The sequence below is a fragment of the Prionailurus viverrinus genome, chromosome B3, assembly GCF_022837055.1.
Source record: "Prionailurus viverrinus isolate Anna chromosome B3, UM_Priviv_1.0, whole genome shotgun sequence".
Lineage (NCBI taxonomy): Eukaryota > Metazoa > Chordata > Mammalia > Carnivora > Felidae > Prionailurus > Prionailurus viverrinus.
The window spans coordinates 49,861,309-49,885,091 of NC_062566.1; the positions used below are offsets into that span (position 1 = coordinate 49,861,309).

General features: G+C 35.7%; 1 protein-coding gene across 5 annotated transcripts in view; it reads left to right on the top strand.

Moving 5' to 3' along the window:
- The window catches only part of FAM227B (family with sequence similarity 227 member B), a 211,283-nt gene that overhangs the window by 46,192 nt on the left and 141,308 nt on the right, over positions 1-23,783 (top strand). For all 5 annotated transcript variants that reach the window (XR_007153019.1, XR_007153020.1, XM_047862979.1 and 2 more), the window contains exon 11: positions 12,899-13,036. Coding sequence is in view for 3 of the 5 variants with exons in the window: in XM_047862979.1 (XP_047718935.1) it covers positions 12,899-13,036 (138 nt within the window). In the remaining 2 variants the exon portion in view is untranslated. The remainder of the gene's footprint in view (positions 1-12,898; positions 13,037-23,783) is intronic.

The window sequence follows — 23,783 nt, forward strand, 5'->3', positions numbered from 1 at the left end:
GCACGACATATCATAGTGAAACTGGCAAAATACAAGGATAAAGAGAAAATTCTGAAAGCAGCAAGGGGTAAACGTGCCCTCACATATAAAGGGAGACTGATAACACTCGTGACTGATCTCTCTTTTGAAACTTGGCAGGCCAGAAAGAATTGGCACGAGATTTTCAGGGTGCTAGACAGAAAAAATATGCAGCCGAGAATCCTTTATCCAGCAAGTCTGTCATTTAGAATAGAAGGAGAGATAAAGGTCTTCCCAAAAAAACAAAAACTGAAGGAATTTGTCACCACTAAACCAGCCCTACAAGAGATCCTAAGGGGGACCCTGTGAGACAAAGTACCAGAGGCATCACTATAAGCATAAAACATACAGACATCACAATGACTCTAAACCCGTATCTTTCTATAATAACACTGAATGTAAATGGATTAAATGCGCCAACCAAAAGACATAGGGTATCAGAATGGATAAAAAAACAAGACCCATCTATTTGCTGTCTACAAGAGACTCATTTTAGACCTGAGGACACCTTTAGATTGAGAGTGAGGGGATGGAGAACTATTTATCTTGCGACTGGAAGCCAAAAGAAAGCTGGAGTAGCCATACTTATATCAGACAAACTAGACCTTAAATTAAAGGCTGTAACAAGAGGGGCGCCTGGGTGGTGCAGTTGGTTAAGCGTCCGACTTCAGCCAGGTCATGATCTCGCGGTCCGTGAGTTCGAGCCCCGCGTCGGGCTCTGGGCTGATGGCTCAGAGCCTGGAGCCTGTTTCCGATTCTGTGTCTCCCTCTCTCTCTGCCCTTCTCCCGTTCATGCTCTGTCTCTCTCTGTCCCAAAAATAAATAAACGTTGAAAAAAAAAATTTAAAGGCTGCAACAAGAGATGAAGAAGGACATTATATCATAGTTACAGGGTCTATCCATCAGGAAGAGCTAACAATTATAAATGTCTATGCACCGAATACCGGAGCCCCCAAATATGTAAAACAATTACTCATAAACACAAGCAACCTTATTGATAAGAATGTGGTAATTGCAGGGGACTTTAACACCCCACTTACAGAAATGGATAGATAATATAGACACACGGTCAATAAAGAAACAAGGGCCCTGAATGAGACATTGGATCAGATGGACTTGACAGGTATATTTAGAACTCTGCATCCCAAAGCAACAGAATATACTTTCTTCTCGAGTGCACATGGAACATTCTCCAAGATAGATCATATACTGGGTCACAAAACAGCCCTTCATAAGTTTAACAGAATTGAAATTATACCATGCATACTTTCAGACCACAATGCTATGAAGCTTGAAATCAACCACAGAAAAAAGTCTGGAAAACCTCCAAAAGCATGGAGGTTAAAGAACACCCTACTAACGAATGAGTGGGTCAACCAGGCAATTAGAGAAGAAATTAAAAAATATATGGAAACAAACGAAGATGAAAATACAACAATCCAAACGCTTTGGGACGCAGCAAAGGCAGTCCTGAGAGGAAAATACATTGCAATCCAGGCCTATCTCAAGAAACAAGAAAAATCCCAAATACAAAATCTAACAGCACACCTAAAGGAACTAGAAGCAGAACAGCAAAGGCAGCCTAAACCCAGCAGAAGAAGAGAAATAATAAAGATCAGAGCAGAAATAAACAATATAGAATCAAAAAAACTGTAGAGCACATCAACGAAACCAAGAGTTGGTTTTTTGAAAAAATAAACAAAATTGACAAACCTCTAGCCAGGCTTCTCAAAAAGAAAAGGGAGATGACCCAAATAGATAAAATCATGAATGAAAATGGAATTATTACAACCAATCCCTCAGAGATACAAACAATTATCAGGGAATACTATGAAAAATTATATGCCAACAAATTGGACAACCTGGAAGAAATGGACAAATTCCTGAACACCCACACACTTCCAAAACTCAATCAGGAGGAAATAGAAAACTTGAACAGACCCATAACCAGCAAAGAAATTCAATCGGTTATCAAAAATCTCCCACCAAATAAGAATCCAGGACCAGATGGCTTCCCAGGGGAGTTCTACCAGACGTTTAAAGCAGAGATAATACCTATCCTTCTCAAGCTATTCCAAGAAATAGAAAGGGAAGGAAAACTTCCAGACTCATTCTATGAAGCCAGTATTACTTTGATTCCTAAACCAGACAGAGACCCAGTAAAAAAAGAGAACTACAGGCCAATATCCCTGATGAATATGGATGCAAAAATTCTCAATAAGATACCAGCAAATCGAATTCAACGGCATATAAAAAGAATTATTCACCATGATCAAGTGGGATTCATTCCTGGGATGCAGGGCTGGTTCAACATTCGCAAATCAATCAACGTGATACATCACATTAACAAAAAAAGAGAGAAGAACCATATGATCCTGTCAATCGATGCAGAAAAGGCCTTTGACAAAATCCAGCACCCTTTCTTAATAAAAACCCTCGAGAAAGTCGGGATAGAAGGAACATACTTAAAGATCATAAAAGCCATTTATGAAAAGCCCACAGCTAACATCATCCTCAATGGGAAAAAACTAAGAGCTTTTTCCCTGAGATCAGGAACACAACAGGGATGCCCACTCTCACCACTGTTGTTTAACATAGTGCTGGAAGTTCTAGCATCAGCAATCAGACAACAAAAGGAAATCAAAGGCATCAAAATTGGCAAAGATGAAGTCAAACTTTCGCTTTTTGCAGATGACATGATATTATACATGGAAAATCCGACAGACTCCACCAAAAGTCTGCTAGAACTGATACAGGAATTCAGCAAAGTTGCAGGATACAAAATCAATGTACAGAAATCAGTTGCATTCTTATACACTAACAATGAAGCAACAGAAAGACAAATAAAGAAACTGATCCCATTCACAATTGCACCAAGAAGCATAAAATACCTAGGAATAAATCTAACCAAAGATGTAAAAGATCTGTATGCTGAAAACTATAAAAAGCTTATGAAGGTAATTGAAGAAGATTTAAAGAAATGGAAAGACATTCCCTGCTCATGGATTGGAAAAATAAATATTGTCAAAATGTCAATACTACCCAAAGCTCTCTACACATTCAATGCAATCCCAATCAAAATTGCACCAGCATTCTTCTCGAAACTAGAACAAGCAATCCTAAAATTCATATGGAACCACAAAAGGCCCCGAATAGCCAAAGGAATTTTGAAGAAGAAGACCAAAGCAGGAGGCATCACAATCCCAGACTTTAGCCTCTACTACAAAGCTGTCATCATCAAGACAGCATGGTATTGGCACCAAAACAGACACATAGACCAATGGAATAGAATAGAAACTCCAGAACTAGACCCACAAACGTATGGCCAACTCATCTTTGACAAAGCAGGAAAGAACATCCAATGGAAAAAAGACAGCCTCTTTAACAAATGGTGCTGGGAGAACTGGACAGCAACATGCAGAAGGTTGAAACTAGACTACTTTCTCACACCATTCACAAAAATAAACTCAAAATGGATAAAGGACCTAAATGTGAGATAGGAAACCATCAAAACCTTAGAGGAGAAAGCAGGAAAAGACCTCTCTGACCTCAGCCGTAGCAATCTCTTACTCGACACATCCCCAAAGGCAAGGGAATTAAAAGCAAAAGTGAATTACTGGGACCTTATGAAGATAAAAAGCTTCTGCACAGCAAAGGAAACAACCAACAAAACTAAAAGGCAACCAACGGAATGGGAAAAGATATTCGCAAATGACATATCGGACAAAGGGCTAGTATCCAAAATCTATAAAGAGCTCACCAAACTCCACACCCGAAAAACAAATAACCCAGTGAAGAAATGGGCAGAAAACATGAATAGACACTTCTCTAAAGAAGACATCCGGATGGCCGACAGGCACATGAAAAGATGTTCAGCGTCGCTCCTCATCAGGGAAATACAAATCAAAACCACACTGAGGTATCACCTCACGCCAGTCAGAGTGGCCAAAATGAACAAATCAGGAGACTATAGATGCTGGAGAGGATGTGGAGAAACGGGAATCCTCTTGCATGTTGGTGGGAATGCAAATTGGTGCAGCCGCTCTGGAAAGCAGTGTGGAGGTTCCTCAGAAAATTAAAAATAGACCTACCCTATGACCCAGCAATAGCACTGCTAGGAATTTACCCAAGGGATACAGGAGTGCTGATGCATAGGGGCACTTGTACCCCAATGTTCATAGCAGCACTCTCAACAATAGCCAAATTATGGAAAGAGCCTAAATGTCCATCAACTGATGAATGGATAAAGAAATTGTGGTTTACTGTTGGTGGGAATGCAAATTGGTGCAGCCACTCTGGAAAGCAGTGTGGAGGTTCCTCAGAAAATTAAAAATAGACCTACCCTATGACCCAGCAATAGCACTGCTAGGAATTTATCCAAGGGATACAGGAGCACTGATGCATAGGGCCACTTGTACCCCAATGTTCATAGCAGCACTCTCAACAATAGCCAAATTATGGAAAGAGCCTAAATGTCCATCAACTGATGAATGGATAAAGAAATTGTGGTTTATATACACAATGGAATTCTACGTGGCAATGAGAAAAAATGAAATATGGCCTTTTGTAGCAACGTGGATGGAACTGGAGAGTGTGATGCGAAGTGAAATAAGCCATACAGAGAAAGACAGATACCATATGGTTTCACTCTTATGTGGATCCTGAGAAACTTCACAGGAACCCATGGGGGAGGGGAAGGAAAAAAAAAAAAGAGGTTAGAATGGGAGAGAGCCAAAGCATAAGAGACTTAAAAACTGAGAACAAACTGAGGGTTGATGGGGGGTGGGAGGGAGGAGAGGGTGGGTGATGGGTATTGAGGAGGGCACCTTTTGGGATGAGCACTGGGTGTTGTATGGAAACCAATTTGTCAATAAATTTCATAAAAAAAAAAAAAAAGAAATTGTGGTTTATATACACAATGGAATTCTACGTGGCAATGAGAAAAAATGAAATATGGCCTTTTGTAGCAACGTGGATGGAACTGGAGAGTGTGATGCTAAGTGAAATAAGCCATACAGAGAAAGACAGATACCATATGGTTTCACTCTTATGTGGATCCTGAGAAACTTAACAGGAACCCATGGGGGAGGGGTAAGGAAAAAAAAAAAATAAAGAGGTTAGAGTGGGAGAGAGCCAAAGCATAAGAGACTGTTAAAAACTGAGAACAAACTGAGGGTTGATGGGGGGTGGGAGGGAGGAGAGGGTGGGTGATGGGTATTGAGGAGGGCACCTTTTGGGATGAGCACCGGGTGTTGTATGGAAACCAATTTGTCAATAAATTTCATATAAAAAAAAAAGGAGGAGCGCCTGGGTGGCGCAGTCAGTTAAGCATCCGACTTCAGCCAGGTCATGATCTCGCGGTCCGGGAGTTCGAGCCCCGCATCAGGCTCTGGGCTGATGGCTCGGAGCCTGGAGCCTGTTTCCGATTCTGTGTCTCCCTCTCTCTCTGCCCCTCCCCCGTTCAAGCTCTGTCTCTCTCTGTCCCAAAAATAAATAAACGTTGAAAAAAAAAAAAAGGAAAAAGTGGTAAATACATACAATGGAATACTAGTCAGCCATAAAAAAGAAAGAAATCTTGCCATTTCCAGCAATATGGATAGAGCTAGAGAATATAATGCTAAGTAAAAGAAGTCAGTCAGAGACATATACCATATTATTTCACTCATATGTGGAACTTAGGAAACAAAACAAATGAGAAAAGGGAAAAAAAGAGAGAGGGAGAGGAGCAAACCAAAAAACAGACTCTTAACTGAGAACTAACTGATAGTTACCAGGAGGGAGGTGGATGGAGGGATGGGTGAAATAGGTAATGGGAATTAAGGAGTGCACTTGTTGTGGTGAACACTGGGTAACGTATGGAAGTGTTAAATCTCTCTATTGTACACCTGAAATTAATATTATGCTATATGTTAACTAACTGGAATGAAAATAAAAACTTAAAAGAAAATCAAACCTACATTTTCTTAACATAAAAGGCTGACATGCTGGTGGGAATTTAAGTTAGTACAACTATCTTGTATAGCTGCCAATATCCACTAAAACTGAACACATACAGACATTTAACCTGGCATATCTATTACATTCCTTACAGAAATTTTCATGTTTCTACACACCAGAAGTACAAAATGTTTATAACAGCACTGTTTATATGATAATCAAAACAAACTGTTCAAATTCCCACCAATAATATAAAGTTTAAATAAATTATGGAATATTCATATAATGAATACTACCAGCAATGAGAATGAACAAACTACAATTATATGCAACAGTGTGAACAAATCATACAAACATGTTTGAGAGGGAAAGAAGCCAGACACAAAAGAGTAGATCCTGTATGAGTCTACTGAGATAAAATTCAACATTTGGCAAAACTAATCTATACTGTTAAGAGTTAATATAATAGTTGTCCTTGGAAATGAAAGACTAGAAAGGAGAGCTCCTGGAGTACTGAATATTCGGTTTCTGGCTGGTGATGACATGAGTACCATGTAGTAAATTCTGAAAATTCATTGAGCTGATTTGTTCTTTTTTTGAATGTTTATATACATTGGTAAAAAGTTATATTGAAAACAAATAGTAGTAGTTGCACAAGAGTCTCTATGATTTATTTAATCATGAATATGTTTTTACAGATTTGTCTCACATTGCTTTTTCTCACATTGAATATCCATCAGGAGTCCATTCAACTTTTACTAAGTTTTTAATCTCTCATTTGTGACTATTTTCCATTGCCTAGAGCACTTGTTGAAAGAATTTTATGACATGTTTTCTTATTTCTTTATTGAAGAAAGGTTTATACCATAGATCTAAAATGCCAAATTCAGTATTCTCCTCCTTAATGTATCAAAAATTCCTGAAGTAATCACTTTTTTGGTAATAAAGTAATTACTTCTATTAGGTAATAACTTCATTTACCTGTCTTTACCTTATATAATCAATTCCATTACTTACATTATAAGTTGGCTTTCATTTTGGTTGGCTTTCATTTTCACAAACAAAATTTTTATTACCAGAGTTCCTTATACACAATAAGAAAACAGAGCACCAGGAACTGTATTAGTTTCCTATTGCTGCTGTAACAAAATTACCACTTAGCAATTTAAAACAACACACTGTATTATCTTACAGTTCTGGAAGTCAGAAATCCAAAATGAGTCTCACGAGGCTAAAATCAAGATGTTGGCAGAGCTGTGTTTCTTCTACAGGTTTTGTGAAATAATTTATTTTTTTGCAGCTTTTAGAAGCTGTGTATATTCTTTGCCTTGAGTCCCTCTTCCATCTTAAAAGCAAGCAATGCCTACTCAGTTTAAGATAGTGCTAAAAGAAAACAAACAAACAAACGAAAAACTACCCAGCAAAGGTGTCCATCAAAAGTGAGGGTGAGATAAAGATTTTCTCTAACAAACAAAAGCTAATGGAGTTCATCAGAACTGCCTTACAAGAAACACTGAAGGGAGTTCTTCAAGCTGAAATGAAAGGACACTAATTGATAACAAAAAAAATCATGTAAAAATATACAACCCGTGGGCAAAGGTAATCATACAGTTAGATTCAGAATATTCTAATACTGTAATATGGTGATGTGTTAACCACTTAATTCTAGTATAAAAGTTAAAAGACGAAAATATTGGGGTGCCTGGGTGGCACAGTTGGCTAAGTTTCCAACTCTTGATTTTGCCTCAGGTCATGACCTCACAGTTTTTGAGTTCAAGTTCCACATTAGGCTCTGTGCTGACAGTGTGGAGCCTGCTTGGGATTCTCTGTCTCCCTCTCACTCTCTCTGCCCCTCTCCCACTTGCTCTCTATCTCTCTCTGTCAAAATAAATAAATAAACATAAAAAAAGACAAAAATATTAAAAATAGTTATAGCTCCAATAATTTCTTCATGGATACACAGTATAAAAGGATGTAAACAGTCACACCAGAAAACATAAAAGAGGGGTAGTAAAAGAGTAGTTTTTGAATGTGATTGAAGTGAAATTATTAGCATAAAATAGACTGTTATATGTTTTATGTAAGCCTCACAGTAAAAACAAAACAATACCCACAACAAATTCACAAAAGATAAAGAGAAGGCAATCAAAGTAAGACATTATGGAAAATCATCAATTCACAAAGGAAGGCAGCAAGAGAGGAAGAAAGGAACAAAGGAGCCACAAAACTACCATAGAACAATTAATAAGATGTCATCAGTAAGTCCTTACCTATCTATAATTACTATAGCTATAAATGGATTGGATTTGCCAATCAACACACATAGAGTAGATGGGTGGATACGAAACAACCAACATTATGCTGCCTACAAGAGACTCACTTCAGCTTTAAGGACACACATTGACTCAAAGTGAAGGAATGGAAAAGATATTTCATGTAAGTGGAAATAAATGAGAGCAGGGATAGCTATAATTATATCACACAAAATATACTGTAAGTCAAAATGATAACAAGAGACAAAGAAGGTCATTATGTAATAAAGGGGCAATTCAAGATATAACATCAGAACATCTAAATATATTAGGCAGATATTAACACATCTGAAGTGAGGAGACAATGATTCAAAATAGTAGGGGACTTCAATATGCCACTTTCAACAATGGATAAATCACTCAGACAGAAAATGAAGGGCACTTTGAACTTGAACCATATTTTAGACCAAATGGACCTAACAGACATTTATCACCAGCAGAATCACCATGCAGCATCACCAGCAGAATACACATGGAACATTTTTCACGTTAGATCATATGTTAGGGCTCAAAACTAGTACTAATAAATTTAATAAGATTAAAATCATACCAAATATCTTTCTTAACCACATGTAGTATAAAACTAGAAATAAATAACAGGAGGAAAGTTGGAAATCACAGATATGCACAAATTAAACAACATACTCCTGAACAACCAGTGGGTCAAAGAATAAATCAAAAGAAAATTTAAAATATCTTGAAAAAAATGAAAATGGAATTATAACATATCCAAATCTATAGGATGCTGGCAAAGCAGTCTTAAGAAGGAAGTTTATAGTAATAACTACCTGCATTAAGAAAAAAGATTTCAAATAGACAACCTAACTTTACACCTCAAGTAACTGGAAAAAAGAAGGACAACCTAACCCCCAAGTTAGCAGAAGGAAGGAAAAAAGAAAGATTAGAGCATAAGTAAATGAAATAGAGACCAGAAAGACAATAGAAAAAAAAATCAGTGAAACTAAGAGCTGATTTTTTGGAAAACATAAAATTGACAAACCTTTAGCCACACTAAGAAAAAAAAAGATTCAAATAAATAAACATGAAAGAGGAAATATCACAACTGATACCATAGAAATATAAAGCATCCTAAGAGACCACTATGAACAATTATATAGCAAAAATTTTGGACAACCTAGAAAAAATAGATAAATTTGTAGAAACATAAAATTTATCAAGACTGAATTGTAAGAAAAAGAAAAATCTGAACAGACCAGTAATAGTATTTAAAAACTTCCCAAGAAAATATAGTCCAGGACCATATGGTTCCATTGGTGATTGTACCAAACATTTAAATAAAAATGAATGCTAATCCTTCTTAAACTCTTCCAAAAAACTGAAGAGGAGGGAACACTCCCAAACTCATTGTATGAGGCCATCATTACCCTGATACTAAAGACAGATAAGGGCATTACAAGAAAACTACAGACCAGTATCCCTAATGAATATAGATGCAAAAATTCTCAATAAAATATTAGAAATCCAATTCAACAGCACATTAAAAGGATCATTATACCATGATCAAGCAGGATTTATCTCTGGGATGCAGGATGATTCAACATATGCAAATCAAATGTTATGCACCACGTTAATAAAATGAAGGAGTAAAACCATATGATCACTTAATAGATACAGAAAAAGCATTTGACAAATTATATCTTTTCATAATAAGAACACTGAACACATTGGGTATAGAAGGAACATACATCAACACAGTAAAATCCATGTGTGACAAACCTAGAGCTAACATATTTAATGATGAAAGACTGAAAAGCTTTTCCTCTAAGATCAGGAACAAGAGAAAGGTACCCATTCTTACCACTCCTATTTGACATAGTATTGGAAGTCCTAGCGAGAGCAATCAGGCAAAAAGGAAAAGCCATGTAAAAGGCATCCAAAAGGAAAAGATAGAAGTAAATTCTGTTCTTTGTAGATGATATACTCCTACGTACTTCATTTTACTGTGCTTCACAAATACTGTATTTTTTACCAATTGAAGTTCTGTGGCAACCCTGCATCAAGCAAGTCTGTCAGTGCCATTTTCCCATTAGCATTTGCTCACTTCATGTCTCTGAGAATTTGGCAATTCTCACAATATTTCAAACTTTCTCATTATTACTATATTTGGCATGGTGACCTCTGATTAGTGATTACAACTTGCTGAAAGTTCAGATGACAGCATTTTTTAATCAAAGTATGTACATTATTTTAGACATAATGCTATTAGCACACTTAATAGACTACAGTGTAGTATAAACATAACGTTTATATGCACTGGGAAACCAAAACATTCATTTGACTTTATTGTGATATTCGCTTTGTTGCAGTGGTCTGGACATGAGCCTTCAGTAGCTCTGAGGTACACCTGTATATAGAAAACCATCAAGACTCCACAAAAACAAACAAAAACAAAAAACAAAACACACACTCACAAAAAAAAGACAAAAAACAAAAACCAAAAAACTGTTAGAACCTAATCAGTGAATTCAGCAAAGTTGCAGGGTACAAAACACTGTACAAAATCAGTTGCATTCCTCTATACTAACAACAAAATATCTGACAAAGTAATAAAACAATCTCATTTGCAATAGCATTAATAACAATAAAATACTTACAAATAAATTTAATCAAGAAGATCAAATATCTGTATACTGAAAACTACAAGATTTTGATGAAAGAAAAAGACACAAACAAATGGAAAGATATCCTTTATACATGGATTGAAGGAATTAATTTTTTTAAAACGTGCATGCTACCCAAAAACGTCTATAGGTTCAGTGTTATCAAGTTCTTATCAAAATTCCAATAGCATTCTTTGCCGAAATAGAAAAAAGAATCTTAAAATTTGTATCCAGAACCTGGATAGCCAAAGCTACCTTGAGAAAGAACAAAGCTAGAGGCATCATACTTCCTGATTTCAAATTATACTACAAAGCTCCAGTAATCAAAATGATACTGGCATAAAAATAGACACATACGCCCATAGAATAGAATTAAGAGCCCAGAAATAAACCCTCACAAATACAGTCAACTAATACTCAATACTTACTCTCTTCCGTAAATGGTGATAGTTAAACTGGATAACCACATGTAAAAGAATGAAATTGGACTTCTATTTTATACCACTCACAAAAATTAACTCAAAGTGGGTTAAAGATTTAAAATAAGAACTAAACTATAAAACTTCTATAAGAAAACATGGGGGGAGGGGAACCTGTGTGGCTTAGTCGGTTGAGCATCTAGCTATTGATTTCAGTTAATATCATAGTATCATGGGATAGAGCCCCGTGTTGGGTTCCACACTAAGCATGGAGCCTGCTTAAGAGTCTCTCTCTCTCTCTCTCTCTCTCTCTCTCCCCCCTCCCCTCTGCCCCTCTCCCCTGCTCATGCACTCTCTCTCTCTCTCTCTCTCAAATAAATAAACATTAAAAAAAAAGAATTAAAAGAAGACTTAAAAATAGTCTTCTATTTTTATTCATATATTTATCATTCCTGGAACCCTTATTACTCTGTGTCTGGACTGGCCCCAGTGTTTCCATGTGTGGCCCCCATGACATGGCATGCCCCCTCCTCTTGGGAACTATGAGTAATAAACTATCTTTTCAATGCCAATCATTTCCTGATCTGTTAGCCTTACTGCACCTCCAATTTTCTATTAATACACTATATTTTAAAACATATACAATCTATCAAGAAGCATCTAAGTGAATTAAACTGAAGTCTTCTGCATATTTTGTCTAGGGGCAACTAATGTGAAATAAGTGATAACTGAATCTAAAACACCTAGAAAATTTAAATTTGACAGCCAAATATAGCACTTAATACTCATTGAACATCACTACTGAAAAAATATTGGCTATATTTAGAAGTATATCAACATATAATAATATTGATAATAGTATTAGCTGATTGGAACTGAGTATTAACTCTTCAAACAACCATGTGAAGTACACCAAGGAATTTTTATTGTTCTCATTTTTATTGTTGGGCATTTTAGTGTTCAGTGTGACTAAATGAATTATTCAACCATACACAGCTTTTGGAACAAAAGTAGAACTATTAAAACTTATTTTTCTTACTTTTTAGATATTACAATTTATTCATAAATATTATTTTAAAATATTCAGGAGATACAAATAAGGCATAATAATAATAGTCACCTATACTCAGAAGCACTAATGTTAACTTTTAAGCTACAGACACATATCCTAAGAGGTAAAATTGTTCTTCACAAAAAACATATTATAAATGCCTTTGTATGTTAACAAATATTTAAAGATAACTTTTAGCAGATACCTCATAATCCATTGTATGGATGTATTCTTGTTGTATATTTAGGTCCTTTCCAACTTTTTGCAACAATTAACTTCCTCTTATGTCCATCATTGAATTTAGCTTATGTCTATTAATCAGAAGATGATACTGAGTTTTACCTCTTTTCTAATTCACTATTTTATGTAATAAGACATTAATATTTCTCATAGAGTTTCCCTTATATGAAACTTGAGACTGACAGTTTTCACAGGATTGTTATGAGGATGAAATGTGTAATACATGAAAATGCTTTGACAAATTGAAAGATATTTTCAAATGCTAATTTCCTTGACTAAATGTACATTTTATAATAACAGGTTTAAAACCTCCGAAAGGCTTTTGGACCCACTGGAAACTGAAAGAACTCTCCACAACAACCATACATGGTACTAAGAAAGCACCTTCAAAATCTTTAAAGGACAGAATTGAAAGGAGTCAAGAACGCATAACGGCTGGTAAGTAAACTTATTGTCAACTGTAGGATAAATAGCCAAAATCAAGTGTATTAAGTTATTTATTTATAATAACTTCCTTATGATTTATTCTTTGGTGAGGGTTTCAAATTAACATTCGCTTTGTAGATTAGTGTTACAGTAGTTTGAATATTGCTTTACGTTTTAGTTTTTCATTGTAAAAGTGGTATGTGCTTAAGTTCTCCCATTTGCCTGTTACTGTATTCTTATATTGATCTTCTATCTTACAATCTCATTACTTCTAGTAACCTTTTTATAGATTTCTTAGGATTTTCTTTATGGAAAATCATGTTATCTGAGAATAAAGAGCATTTTACTTCTTCATTTCCAATCTATATGCCTTTATTTTACTTGCCCAGGTCTAGGACCTCTAAGAAAATGTTAACTAAAAGTGGTGAGAGTGGACATCCTTGCCTCACTCCTGATTTTAAAGGAGGAATGTTAGGTTATTTGCCTTTAAATAAATTTTGGGGGCGCCTGGGTGGCGCAGTCGGTTAAGCGTCCGACTTCAGCCAGGTCACGATCTCGCGGTCCATGAGTTCGAGCCCCGCGTCGGGCTCTGGGCTGATGGCTCAGAGCCTGGAGCCTGTTTCCGATTCTGTGTCTCCCTCTCTCTCTGCCCCTCCCCTGTTCATGCTCTGTCTCTCTCTGTCCCCAAAAAAATAAATAAACGTTGAAAAAAAAATTTTTTTTTTAAAAAATAAATAAATTTTGGCTGCCAGTTTCTATAGAAGGCTTTATCAGGTGGAGGTAGTTTCATAGATGTAAGATCTTGATGAATGCTTTTTAGCATCTACTGAGATGAGCCTATTTTTTTTTTCTATTTTAGTCTTTTAATATAGTGAATTACATGGATTGATTTTCAAATGTTATCCCAACCCCTAATCCCTGGGGTAAATCCCATTTGGCCATTGTGTATTAACTTATTCATGTACTACTGGATTTAATTTGCTAAAATTTTGTTTTATTTTCCTATACTATCCTGTCTCATTTTAGTAATAAGTATAATGTTCCCTCCTCTTCTCTTTTCTAAAAGAGTTAGTATAAAACTGATATTTATTCTTCTTTCAGTATTTGGTAGAATTCTCCAGTGAAGCCACCCAAGCCTAGAATTTTTTTGTGTGGGAAAGTTTTTGACAACAAATTCAGTCTCCAATAGATGTAGGGCTATTCAATTTACCAGTTCATTCTTAAACAAACGTAGTTGTTTTGTGTGAAATTTTATTTTAAATATTTTTGAGGGGTTTTTTTTTCTTGGATGTAATCCAGTTACTTAGAAATATTTTGATCCATTTGAGCTTTGCTTTTAAGCTTCATTAGGTGGAACCAGAGAAGTCTTTTGTCGAGGACTAACTTGCTTCCCCTGCTGAAGCAATACCCTTCTAAGTATTCTACCCTTGGTCTGTGTGTAGGAGGTTTCCCATCTGACTGTCTAGAACATGAGCTGTGTGTGAGCCCCAAGAATGTTCTGCCTGCTCTTTCCCTTGGGTAGCTCTTTACCAACCTCAGGCAAAGATTCAAGGGTAATCCTCTGAAGATCTTCAGAATGCTCTCTGTGTGAATCTGTCTCCTCCAAATTATGCTGACCTATGAACTTTAGCTTGCCTTGGCCTTCCAGAATGCTAAATTTTATTTTCTCAACTCAGTGAGACTAGTGGATTCTGTTTGGATTCTAACTCCTTACAGTGTTGGGAGGAGACAATTGAAGGGCTCCCTTGTTTGTTTCTCTTTTCTTGAGGATTACTGGCCTGTGCTATCTATTGTCTAACACACGAAAACCATTGTTTCATAGACTTTGTCCAAATTTTTAGTTGTTTAAGAAAGAAGAGTAAATCCCGTCCTTGTTATTCTATAATAGTTAGAAGTGGAAGAAATTATATATTTTTTTAAAGAATTAAAAGAAGACTGGGGTCCCTGGGTGGCTCAGTCAGTTCAGTGTTAGACTTCAGCTCAGGTCATGATCTTGTTTGAGCCCTGCGTTGGACTTCATGCTGACAGCTCAGAGCCAAGAGCCTGCTTTGAATTCTGTGTCTCCCTCTCTCTCTCTGCCCCTCCCCCACTCACACTCTGTCTCTCTCTCTGTCTCTCAAAATTAAATAAACATTAAAAAAATTAAAACAAACCAACCAACCAACAAACAGAAACTGACAGCACAGAGCCTGCTTTTGGATTCTGTGTCTCTTTCTCTGTACTTACCCTACTCACTCTCTCTCTCTCTCTCAAAATAAATAAACATTAAAAAAAAAAAAGAATTAAAAGAAGACTTAAAAATAGTCTTCTATTTTTATTCATATATTTATCATTCCTGGAACTTCATTCCTTGCCTTAAATTTGAGGTTTCCTCATGGTGTTATCTCTCATAGTTCAATTCTGCTAACAATGAATTTCCTTGTTTATTTATCTTAAAATAATGTTCATTTTGCCTTTATTTTTAAAGGATATTTTTGCAGGGTATAGAATTCTGAGTTCATTTTTTTTTTTTTTTGTCTGTTAGTAAGATATTGTTCCATTGTGTTCTCATTTGTATTATTTCCCTTTGTGTTCATCCTGCTTGGGCTCATTAAGTTTCTTAAACTCATGGTTTGATGTTTTTCACCAAATTTGGGAAATTTTTGCCATTATGTTTTCAAATTTGTTCTATTTCTTTCCTCTGGGATTCCCAATTTAGCATGCACTATATTACTTAATGTTATCCACAGTTTATTGGGACTTTGTTGTGGGTTTTTTTCAATCTTGTTTTATAGATTTCATAATTTCTATATTTTTCATTTTACATTCACATGCTTTTTCCTATGGTATATGATCTCTTATCCCAATAAATGAATATTTCATTTCTTATATTGTACTTTTCACTTAAGAATTTCCATTTTGCCCTTTTTAAAATAGTTTCCGTTTCTATTCTGAGATTCTCTTCCTTTATTATGACGATATTTTCTTTTACATCCTCAAACATATTAAAAATAGTTGCTTTAAGTTCTTATCTGGTAATTCAAACTTTTGGATAACTTTGAGATTGATTTCTCTCACTATCTTTTTCTTGACTATGAGTCATAATTTCTTGTTTCACTTCATGTCTAGTAACTTTTTATGTAATCTTGGAATTTTAAATGTACTTTGAGGATTTTCTGAATTCTGTTAATTTCCACCAACCAATGTTAATTTTTGTTCAAGTAAGTTACTTTGGCTGTATTCAAAGTCCAAATGTTATGTGTTCTGTGATGGTCGGCCAGTAAAATCCCCACCTAGAACTTTAAGTCATCCACCTATTCCTTTCCACCCATCCATCTAGAGCTCCCTCTTCCCACCATATGTGTGAGTAATTCAGACACCAGCTAAGGGTTTGGAGAAAACTTACAATATTCAGATTTTGGGTTTCCTCTTCTGCAGCCCCTTTCGTTGTAGGATTTCTAAAACTCCTTCATTTTTCAATCTTCTGGCTGTCCCAAACACTATCCTCTGACTCCTTAAACCAATAATATTTCTACTTTATATGTGAATTCCATCCACTCACATGCCATGATGACTAAGTAGTACCATCAGACAAAAAGTTGTTTAAGCAACTGCATGAATACAAATTTCATTCACTTAGCAGCTCCCTCTTATAGGGTTCAACTCCCCTCCAATTTCTACCTGCTGTTGTTGGTCATTTTCTGGTACCTACAAATGGCTATGTTTTTAAAAAATATGTTTAAGAATTTGTAATTTTTATCTTTGGGAAAGTCAGACTGATATAAATTAAATATTTTATTTAAATACTATTTTACAACTTAAGTATCAAATTTTCAAGTCACATTTTCCCTTAAAACTTTATATGTTGCTTTATTGTCTTCTATTATTTAGTCTAGTAGAAAAGTCTAAAGTCAACTATTTTTTTCTTTACAATTAATTTATGAAATTTTGTTTTACATTTCTGTTTAGATGTTTCCAAAATTTTTACATTTGTCTTTAAAATTGAAAAATGTCAGTGGAATGTGTCTTGATATGAATGAAAGTTTTCATAGATTTTTCCTAATGATAAATTTAATTATAATTCTTGGATTTCCCAAACCTCCATCACAGACCTAGTAAAGGTCCTAGCCAAATATTTCAAGTGAGACAGAAACTTACACGGCCAGACTGAAGAGGGAGGGAAAGTGCTTCTGTTTCAGATATTTATTTTTTTTTAATTTTTTTTTTTAACATTTATTTATTTTTGAGACAGAGAGAGACAGAGCATGAACAGGGGAGGGGCAGAGAGAGAGGGAGACACAGAATTCAAAGCAGGCTCCAGGCTCTGAGCCATCAGCCCAGAGCCCCACTCGGGGCTCGAACTCACGGACTGTGAGATTGTGACCTGAGCTGAAGTCGGACGCTTAACCGACTGAGCCACCCAGGCGCCCCCTGTTTCAGATATTTAACCAAAAAGCTTCAGTCTACCATTGGAGAGTATCCCCTAAACACTGAGGAAATAAAATATCTAGAGAAAGGCTTTCACATGGTATGCTATAAAAGACTAACTGCTGCAGCATAAAAACCGATTACATATAAGGACCAATGGAAAAAAAAAGAAAGAAAGAAAGAAAGAAAAAGTCTACTAGAAGTTGTTCATTTGGTAAATGTGGTATAAGCCAAGAACAGTTTTCTGTTAGGCAGCAAAAACTGACAGGGCCCTGGAAGTTAGGCTGGAAGCAAAAAATCAAGTCCCTGGGAAAGACCACTGTTTTTTTACATTATGTCTTAGCCCTTTCAGGAGCTTACCGGGCCACCAGGTATTCCTGAACTGTAGAGGTAGAAGTGACTGCATAAGTCTTCTCATTAGTTTCCCACCAAAACATCTCATTTCAATGCAGCTTGTGCTTTTCTAAGTAAGTTTTTGCCACTGGGAGTATAGATCTGTCAAGACCTCCTCCTGTGTACTTTCGCATCGCGTGATAAAGTATATTAATTATCAAAGACTTTTAAAATTTTGGTCCTATTTCATAGGCTTCAGATATAAAACCAATTTATCTAACTATGTTCTGGTGATGATGGATGCAGACTTTCCTATTTATGCTTCATGGTTCTTTAACTTAAGGGTTGGGAGAAAGACTAAAGTAGCTGTGTTTATCCCACCACCTTATGTAGAAGTCTCCTTTTAGATGTGTTTTTATTATTATATTTTATTCAAGCATGCAGAAAAGTAAAAAATATTTCCCACATTTAATAAATATTTATATTTTTTCCATATTTGCTTTACAAGCCTTTTATTTATGGGTTTTTTTTGTACTATTTCTAAATTTGTCTTCCCCTCTCTAAATGTAATGGCTTACTTAAATTTGGACAATAATATAATATATATTATTTTTTTATGTTCTTTAGTTCAATAAAATAGATGAGATTCTTTTACATTTCAAAATCTAGCAATAATCAACATTCAATAGTTTAAAATAATCAATAGGTATTAATTTTTTTACCAATATATTGGTAAATTTTTTTATTTAGTTAATTTTTTTAATTTACATCCAAGTTAGTTAGCGTATAGTGCAACAATGATTTCAGGAGTAGATTCCTTAATGCCCCTTACCCATTTACCCCATCCCCCTCTCCCACAACCCCTCCACTAACCTTCTGTTTGTTCTCCATATTTAAGAGTCTCTTATGTTTTGTCCCCCTCCCTGTTTTTATATTATTTTTGCTTCCCTTCCCTTATGTTCATCTGTTTTGTCTCTTAAAGCCCTCATATGAGTGAAGTCATATATTTGTCTTTATCTGACTAATTTCGCTTAGCATAATACCCTCCAGTTCCATCCACGTAGTTGCAAATGGCAAGATTTCATTCTTTTTGATTGCCGAGTAATACTCCATCATATATATATATACCACATCTTTATCCATTCATCCATCGATGGACATTTGGGCTCTTTACATACTTTGGCTATTGTTGATAGGGCTGCTATAAACATGGGGGTGCATGTGTCCCTTCAAAACAGCACACCTATATCCCGTGGATAAATGCCTGGTAGTGCAATTGCTGGGTCATAGGGTAGTTCCATTTTTAGTTTTTTGAGGAACCTCCATACTGTTTTCCAGAGTGGCTGCACCAGCTTGCATTCACACTGGCAGTGCAAAAGAGATCGTCTTTCTCCGCATCCTCGCCAACATCCGTTGTTGCCTGAGTTGTTAATATTAGCCATTCTGACAGATGTGAGGTGGTATCTCATTGTGGTTTTGATTTGTATCTCCCTGATGATGAGTGATGTGGAGCATTTTTTCATGTGTCGGTCGGCCATCTGGATGTCTTCTTTGGAGACGTGTCTATTCATGTCTTTTGCCCATTTCTTCACTGGATTATTTGGTTTTTGGGTGTTGAGTTTGATAAGTTCTTTATAGATTTTGGATACTAACCCTTTATCTGATATGTCATTTGCAAATATTTTCTCCCATTCCGTTGGTTGCCTTTTAGTTTTGCTGATTGCTTCTCTGTGCAGAAGCTTTTTTTACCAGTACTTTTGACCATGTTGCACTCTGAGCTGACAGCTCGGAGAGCCTGGAGCCTGCTTCAGATTTGTCTCTGTCTCTCTCTCCCCAAAATAAATAAACATTAAAAAAATTTTTAATGAAGATTCTAGGTGGTGAATTACAATGCTTGAAAGAGCTTGTTTACTGTATTTCTAATAATTATTTTCATTTGAAATACAAATAAATATTTATTTCAAACACACTTAATTTTAATAATAGGAAATCTTGATAAAATGTATCATATATTTTACTAGCCCCTAAATATTTGAAAAATACTTGTTATATTTGACTCTAAAACATGACTTGATTTTTCTGTTTCTGGATGAGACCTAAGTCTGGTAGGGTAGGTTAGAGACTTAATGAGTGTTTCCTTTCATATACTGCTCAAAATTAAAATTTAATACTTTATCTTCAACTTGTGTAAATCTTCCACTTGAAGTATGTACTTGATAACATGTGTTAACTTTGTAGAGCCTTATTAGTAATATTCTTATGTGGCTGGTCACTTTTATTATCACCTATAAAGTGAGAAAACTAAAACATAAGAAATTAAGTAATAACTTATGCAAGGTCACAAAACTGATAAGTAGTGGAATATGAATTCATTTCCAGGAAGTTCTTGCCTAGACTCTGAACTCTTAGCCACCTCACATGCTTCCTCTCAACCATTTGATTTTACAAGCTTATGAGTACATTAAGGCTTAAAATTGTCATCATAAGATAAGGGTTGTAACTTATAAGAGTTGCCATAGCCTTAATCCTTCATGACTAATATGAATGAGTTTTTAGATCCTTTCCTGGGATCAAATTTTAATAGGTAAGAAGGAAGCAGGGAGATATGATAGTAGAAGGGGCAGAAAGAGAGCAAAAGACTGGGGGGAGGGTGCAGAATTCGCTTGTTTGCACATTTTGTATATGGATTTCTCTAGAAATAGCAAGCAATGGTTTGGGGAATTAGAAAGCCACATTCTGGGGCCAAAGTGGTCCAGAAATACAATGACAGCAAAGGGTTGGAACTTCTAATACTCTTGTTATGCACCAATGTTTTTGGCAGGGGAACTAAAAGGCAGTTGTATTTTCAAAAAGTCAAGAACTTCTTAAAAGGGGTTTATTTTGTTCTTTTTTTTTTACAAAGTAGTTGTTTTCTGTAAACTTCTGCTTAGATTGTGACTATCAGGAAATATGTTTAAGGTAGAACTTTGTTCAAATCTATGTGTTTGTTTGAACTTTGAGGCTCTTATATTTTCCTAGGGCCCTCGCCTGCTTTTAAAGCTATCTTCTTGAATTTTTATATCAGTTAGTGGTCAATGAGTGCCTCTCTTCCACATAGAGAGGAAGATCTCAGAGATCCAGGCCACTTTCATCTTCTGGGGTCACCAGCCTATACAGCTGCACAGTCATTAGAATTAATCTGCATCAGGAGAATAGAGGAGGAGTAGGCACACAATTTTAAAAGTCTCGACTAAAGTTATATAAATTTCCAGTTATAAAATGAATATGTTGGGGTGCCTGGGTGGCTGAGTCAGTTAAGCATCCGACTTTGGCGCAGGTCATGATCTCAGTTTGTGAGTTCGAGCCCCACGTTGGGCTCTGTGCTGACAGCTCAGAGCCTGGAGCCTGCTTCGGATTCTGTATCTCACTCTCTCTCTGCCCCTCCCCCACTCACACTCTGTCTCTCTCTCTCTGTCTCTTAAAAATTAATAAACGTCAAACAAATTTTTTTAAATGAATATGTCATGGGAATGTAATGTGCAACATGGCAATTTGGTTAATAATGCTGTATTACATATTTGAAACTAGGTAGAAGAATGGCTCTTGAAAGTTCTCATTGCAAGAAAAAAAATGTGACATATGTGGTGATGGATATTAACCAGACTTATTGTGGTGATCATTTTGCAATATATAAAAATATCAAATCATTACATTGTACACTTGAAACTAATAAGTAATATCACTTATACCTCAATTTTAAAAAGTTTTGGCTCGGAAGTCACCCACATCACTTCCAATCAGATACTATTGGTGAGAATAAGCCATGGCTATATATAGATGTAATGAGGGTTGGCAAATTAAAACAAAACAAAACCAAAACCAAACAAAACAAAAACATTCTGGCTAGGAAGCTGCTACATAGTAACAGCATTGTACTATAGAAGGTGGATCTATGCATTTTGAAGAACAGATAAGTGTCTCTACTACAGGAATTAAGTTAAGTAATAGTGTAGTAATCCTTATGTATGGAATGCTTATGCTGTGGCCTATAATACAATTTGAGATAATACAATTTGAGTATCAAAGAAAAATTTGGGAGAACTTGCATATATCAATCACCATGATCTTGACAGTTTTCCGATGCTTGAAGACTGCCTAATGAGTCAGTGGTGTTAACAAATGTGAATTTTTTATATCATATAAAGAAATGTGTCAACATCTAGAATATCTGCATAACTCACTAAATCAATATTTTTCAAATGACCAATGCATGGATTTTTAAAATGTGGTTTTAGGGGCACCTGGCTGGCTCAGTCAGTTAAGCGTCCAACTTCGTTTCAGGTCATGATCACTTGGTTCATGAGTTCAAGCCCCATATCGGGTGATGTATAGAAGTGTTGAATCACCATATTTTATACACCTGAAACTAGTGTTACACTGTATGTTAACAATTGAAATTTAAGTAAAAACTTAAAAAATAAAATAGTTATCTTTTCTAAAAAGATGCTATTTATATTAACGTGAAATGTGTTTATTAATGAACTAGTGTTCAAGATTTCTCAGTTTTAATATCTGTGGTAAGAAATGCTGATAGATAGAAAATCCTTATAAACAAAAGTTCTTTGGTGTCTTCAATTATTCTTAAGAGTATAAAAGCGCCCTGAGACCAAAAAGCTTGATGGCCACTGCCCTACAGGAAATCACTGCAAAGGGGCTTGCCCCATGGCATTTGAGAGCTACTGTATCCTGGTTGCAGTTTTATAGTTTCTGTATTGCTTCTCTCCAAGCTGGACTTAGTAATCACTGTGCGGAACCCTGTAAACAAAAGACTCGGATAATTTATTTACTAGGTCATAAGCATGTTTTGTTTGGAGATTTCTACAGTTACTAATGGTTCTTCAGCTCTCATGTATTTACCTTTCACATAAAAGACTTGAATTTCTTGATTATGTAATGTAACTTTTCTGGGCCTTACGTTTCCACCTGAAAAAAAAATGATGTGATTAGAATATATGATTTCTCTATTCCCCTTCTCTAACATTTTATTACTCTATTACTTATATCTTTAGGTGCTGAATAATCTTCCAAAACGGTTGTTTACTATTGACGTAGAATTAGCAATAGAGACTGGTGGCTTAGATATATTATTTTAGAGCTCTTCCCCCTTTATAGTCGTGTGTGTGTATCTTGTGTATGTGTGTCTTGTGTGTATAAATATGTTAATCTGTGTGCTGGAGGAATGCTAAGGCGGGTGAAGGGCAGAAATAGGGTAAAACATGAGTGTATATATACCCATGTATGCATGTATATGACTTTTAATAAATACGATAACCTATGCTTTATGTATAATGCTATCTCAGAATTGCTGCTTCTAATCCAAAACATATTTATTTAGCTTTTTAAAAATGTATTTATTTATCTTGAGAGGGCGGGAGGGGCAGAGAGAGAGGGAGAGAGAGAATCCCAAGCAGGGCCCAGGCTGACCTGATGTGGGGCTCAGTCCCACAAAACCGTGAGATCACGACCTCAGATGAAATCAAGAGTCAGACGCTTAACTGACCGAGCCACCCAGATGCCCTTCCAAAACATATTTAAACCATAATTTCCTCTTGAGCATTTGAGATGCTTATTGTCATGTGGGCTTAACTTTTCTTCAAAGTTTTAACCAACAAAATGTTCTGTTTTTGTTTTTAATGAAATAGACAACAGATAGTTAAAATTTGCCTTCCAAACAGAAAAGCATTATCTCCCTTTTTAGGACTGGAATGTAAGCAGTTATAGAATTTCAGTATCTGGAATGACTCGGTATTTACAAGCCAGCTGCCCTTAACCAGTGTATTGTTAGATTATTTACAAGACTAAAGTTTTAATGTTCACCTCTCTTATTGTGGTAGAAAACCATATAACCTTTTATACTCAGATGAAGATCATTTTTGAAATGCTATTTTTATACCTCTCTCCTAGTTTTTAAGCCCAATTTTTCTCTTATCTGGACTTCACAGTTAAAAAAATAACATATTCATGAATTTTTATAAACTGT